This window comes from Zingiber officinale, chromosome 2A (assembly GCF_018446385.1).
Source record: "Zingiber officinale cultivar Zhangliang chromosome 2A, Zo_v1.1, whole genome shotgun sequence".
Classification (NCBI taxonomy): domain Eukaryota; kingdom Viridiplantae; phylum Streptophyta; class Magnoliopsida; order Zingiberales; family Zingiberaceae; genus Zingiber; species Zingiber officinale.
The window spans coordinates 113,905,129-113,910,334 of record NC_055988.1 but is presented as its reverse complement, the minus strand read 5'-3'; the positions used below and the strand labels follow the sequence as shown (position 1 = coordinate 113,910,334).

Below are 5,206 nucleotides of genomic sequence, written 5' to 3'. Positions count from 1 at the left end.
CAAGTTGGCCGTGCCATGTTAAGCTTTACAAGCAGGTCCAACAACACCTTAATGCTTCTCGTCTTGTGATCCCTTGGATGTCTCATTCAAACTTCTTTGAACTCCATTGGATCTCCAAGTCATTGAGTGTGTTGTCTTTGCCTTGCCAAGTCATTATGGACCTCATCAAAGTCATGGGCTCCACGAGCTGCATGTACCAAGTTCCTGCATAATTTAATAGCCATTTCAAACACATATGCAATTTCTAACTTTAACTATTTGATCAAACATTAAAATCTTAATGTAACCTAATTACTTAAAGCACAATTGCACCAACAATGATTGTAATGTATTGTTATTTGGTTGAATACTCATTATCTAACGAATGATTGACTATCAACCCACCCAAGTTTACACCCTTAAGACTTTCATTTTTTTTGTATTGTTTTTTTTTCCCTTCAAGAGTAAAAATATGTATTAGCATTTACTACGATATAGTGCTGAAATATATTGAAGTAAACTTGATCATATTAGTTCTTTTAGTTGCTTATATTACATTTCTTTTTGTTGCAGGTTGTTGGAGATGATGGTGCTGTATCTTTTACTAACAGATTTTTTGTATTTATCTTGATAGATATTTGTAGTTAGCCAATGGATAACTGATTGAAAGTATGTGAGCGTCATTAAGCTTCTTTAAAACCTACACCTAAAATTTCTATTTGTTATGTCAAGGCACTATAGCCGACACCTAGTGGGATAATGCATGGTTGTTGTTAATTCTTGTCAGGGCTAATGTTTTAGTTTAACTCGAACTCATTTGCTAATTTTCCTAATTTAGTTAAGGACACTAATGGGCAAGTCTTGCTTTTGGTCCTAGATCATTGAGTCTGCATATTCGTACATCTTAATTCAGACAGACCTGAGTTATCTCTGATCCAATTGGAAGTACAGATGTGATATGAAATGAGATGTGTGAAATGTCTTATGCCCATGCTACAACTGAACAAACCTTCAATCTCCAGGATTATCAAGAATAACAGTTCTATAATCAGGGCATTTCTGGCATTGAGAATTACACATGTAATGGGGTTGAGAACACCTCAGGTGCTAAGAATGCTACAGAAGATGCCTAAGTAACTTTTCCCCTTTAAATAAAGTTGTTCCCTGTCTATTAGATTCTTAGGGCTTGCTTCCTTTTTTATTAGAAAACAGATACTTTATCGAATAATGTTTTTGTTGGTTTTCCATGTGGTTTTTTTTTTTCAGCCCTTGATGATTTTCCTTTCAGCATCAAAATGGGTTTTTGTGAGGAGCTTTGTTCTCCCTCAACTTGTAACAGAGGAAGCTTTGCTTAATTTTCTTACCTAGAATCTCTTAAATAACCGAGTTTTGCTTGACTAAGTTTTTAGCTTCTCCCTTGTGCCATAAATGCATCTTGTGCGGCACTTGCAGACGCTGGTATCCCTTTAAAGTATCTAGCTGGTATGTTATCACCATGGCAATTACATTCTCTACCTACTGCATGCCTAACTGCACTGTGCAATGGACTTTTGCAGTGGCTATTTGTTGTGGTTTGACAGGGAGTCGATCTGTAATTCTAGATCCTACAAAGATAGAAGAGAAGGTATTTAGCTATTCTTGCATGCTCTATTTATGTTGGAGCTATTGTTGTTAATTATTCTGTTGTTCTTGTCTTGACTAATTTCCTCTATCCATTGACTATGAACCAAACTTGCTAGGTATTCTCCTACTGTTCACTGTGCAGCATCAATCATATATTAATCACTATCACATAGGTTTATTTGGGTCTGGTTGAGTATGCAATGAATTTGGACCATCCATTTTTAGGGATGTTCACCATATCAATTCTCAATGTGACTCTACTGGCATGGGTGTTTGCTCCAATGTGACTTTACTGGCTCCATTTGATGTGAAAAGACCACAATATATTTATGTTGCTCTTGTAATTGGTTCCTGCTTTGAAATTCCCTCTTCCACCTATACATTCATAGAGACCTTCCTTTGATATGGATTACTGGTAATTTTATGATGCATTCTTCCACTGAAAACTCGAATAATTGACTTGGTTTTTATCTCAGAAAATTCAAGCATTTGCGTATTTGGTATTTCCAAATTCTCCAATATCAGTCCTTCCCAAAGGTTCATTGACAGAGGATAGTGAACCGATTGAGGCTGGGATTATTACATCTGTAACTCATGGGGCGATGCCAGGTGAAACTTGCAATATTTGCTTGTTGATTCTATGTCTACGCATGACCTACTGTTTTTTTTGTTTTAGTACAATCTAGCACCGCAATCCAGATGATAAAATGTTTAAATCTTCCTGTCCAAATTCATTTAAAAAATGAATATATTATCATGACACCTGAACTTTAATTGTTGCTTGTATAGTTTTAACTTGTGATACTATCTCATAATTTTCTTTAATCCATCATAATTTTAATTTAATTTATGAAAAATTCATTTCTCATCTTTTTGCAGTTATTTTAAAATGAAAACCAATCATTAATTATCTGTATGTTTTAAGTAAATGAGAAATTGTCCTGTATGAACATGATAATCTACTTGACACTTTCTTGCATGACTCACTCTCTTCTACTGCTTAATTTGTTAGTTAATTAGTAAAAAAAGTGTAGATAGATAGTATATATTAAAGAAAAAAGAAAAAAAACTAATATTTTATGTAGGGGTCTGATTACATTTAAAAAAAAATTCTTCAAACTCAATCTGTTCATTTGAACAAAATTGCATGAACATACTTCTAGCTAAAATTAAAACAAAGCTTCCAGACTTGAATATTTTAGATATCCTAGAATTTTAATCAAAGACTTACATTTATATTTTAATAATAAGAATCAAGACTCATAATCTTGCTGAACTACTATGTTATGGCTAGAAATTGCCTTACATTCTTGACAACTTTTTGTATCAGTGAAATGTATTAGAAAAGCTTGATGTTGCTTCACTTTATTGATTATGGTTTTCTGATTTGCATTTCTTTGTTCCGCTATCCAACATATCACTGATTACACTCTTATGATTCATATCTAACATTTAATCATATTGGATAACCAATCTCTGGCCTTGTTGTTTATCTATGTTCACGATAACTGATCTGAATCTGGCGAACGCCTTGAACTAGTGGTCGACTATTTCAATTGCCTTGATCGGGGTTATGCTGCATGCGCAAAGATATCAGAGTTTCTTAGGAGAAGCATGGAGTCACAAGCCCCTAGTGATCTGACAAAGACTACATAGTTGGGGTTCGTACATTACTTGAAACAAAATTTTCTATTGAATTCACTGCAGAGTAGAGCGTATAAGGTATGAAATATCAAATCAAGAATTTAACTTTCAGTTCTTATGGAGTAACACATCTAAATGGATCTATTTCCTGCTCACCAGGTAATCTTCCGTTTAGCGTGTTTGCAATTCCCTTGAAGCTGGTACCTTGACAATGATGATTATGGGTAGGTTATGTTGTACTTTCAGCGGGTTGTGATGTAACTTTCAGCAAATAGTCAGTTGGCAGACACGATTGTTTGCAGAGATATTTGCTTCAGACTTCACAGCGGTTGGCAAAAAATATCCGTTTCTTCTGTGAGATGCTGCTCAATGCAAGAGTCTATTTTCACTGCGTTCACTCTATACTCTGACTTGTTCACACAATTTGCTTGGTTCACTCAAGTATATATTTGACCAACCCATACAATTTATCTTTGATTTACCAAGTCCTTTCATCCCATTTGTCTTGTTTGGTTTTCTAAGCTCATTCAACTCATTTTGTTGGCTTAACTCACCTAGTTCAATTTTTCTACCCAAGTTGCTTATTCAGTTGAGGCTACTTTATTTTCTTGTACATGTTAATATTTAAGATAATAAATAATATTATAATTTAATAGAAATGACACCTTAAAATTTTGAAGTTTTTTTTCCCTTCTAAGTGGGATGAGTATATGAATCTTTTTATTTCATTTTATATTATCTTTTATATTTAAATAGATTTTATTATATTTGATCATTGTCAATTAAGGTTTCTTTATCATAACTATAATGTTGGCTAATGATGACAAATTAGCTTTGATAATTTGAGACAATTTTACAGATTGTATGATGCCCAACTGTTGCTACTTTTCATTAGAAATTTCGTTGTCTTGTTACAACTCAATAGCATTGGTACGGAATGACATAATAGTGCCCACAAATGGAACACTAGGTTAGGCTATCAAAGACACCTTAGTGACAGTATTTTATAACTCATTAACTAAGGCCATTTTCTAGTTACCTCTAATCAATATGTTATGTTCATCATACAAAAAGAATTAAATCCTTTGCTTGCTAAGCTAATCTCATGGAATGTGGAATTGAAGCAAATTTTATTTAATACTTATTAAATGCCTTCCATTCCTTACCATCTGTTACAAACACGTCCATCTTCGACGCATTGATGTGGTTGCTTTGGAGGACGTGAGAGAAATTTTATAAAAGTGCATAAGAACACCAGAAGGGAGCGAAGAGAGGGTCAATAACGTTTTTATTTAAAACTAATTTTCAAACTTTTAAAAGTTTAGTTTAAAATTAAACACGTAGCGGAAAAATATCTTTTCTTGGTATTAATTGATTTTTGAGAATAAATTATTTTTCATAATACTTATAAGTCCCTGTTCTTATGCCTACACTTATATTTTCTCTTTTTTAATACTCTAGAGATAGAAACCTTTATAAAAGTACAATGTCAAATTGGCTTCGAATAGATTTATAGTAAGCGAAGAAAGCCAAGGAAACAACAAAAAGAGGTGATTAAAACACGACAATGGTTATTAAAAATAATTATATAGGATTGTATGAAAAATATGGAGAGCACACTATTTATAAAGGGCTACTAGATAAGCATAATGGAAAAGAGTTGAGAGCTTGTTGATGTTCTAGTTGATCAACATTGAGCTTCTATTTATAGTTGTTGTTCAGTATAGTCTGGTTGATCAATTTGAGCAATTTGTTCAACTAAACAGTGAGATTCGGTTGTTATCTACAATGATAGTTATTTGAATTTTGATTAACTAATTTTGTCTTTCTGCTCAATCAACCCATCTGAGAGATTTCAGGTAGGAAACCATCTATTAGGTTTTGTCATAAGATATGGGAAGTTTGGCTAATAGTTAATTCAAACTTAAATAAATTATCAAATATCAAAAGAAGAGATTGT

General features: G+C 33.1%; 1 protein-coding gene across 2 annotated transcripts in view; it reads left to right on the top strand.

Moving 5' to 3' along the window:
- LOC122041971 (exosome complex exonuclease RRP46 homolog) overlaps positions 1 to 3,740 on the top strand; it is a 19,723-nt gene extending 15,983 nt beyond the window's left edge. Inside the window, exons 5-10 of one of the 2 annotated variants that reach the window (XM_042601872.1) lie at positions 553 to 573; positions 1,389 to 1,461; positions 1,536 to 1,603; positions 2,079 to 2,211; positions 3,143 to 3,324; positions 3,493 to 3,740. In XM_042601872.1, coding sequence (XP_042457806.1) covers positions 553 to 573; positions 1,389 to 1,461; positions 1,536 to 1,603; positions 2,079 to 2,211; positions 3,143 to 3,258 — 411 coding nt within the window. In that variant the 3' untranslated portion in view covers positions 3,259 to 3,324; positions 3,493 to 3,740. Of the gene's footprint in view, positions 1 to 552; positions 574 to 1,388; positions 1,462 to 1,535; positions 1,604 to 2,078; positions 2,212 to 3,142; positions 3,325 to 3,405 lie in introns of both variants that reach the window. The other variant, XM_042601871.1, reaches the window with a different exon arrangement.
- The last annotated feature ends 1,466 nt before the right edge of the window (positions 3,741 to 5,206 follow it).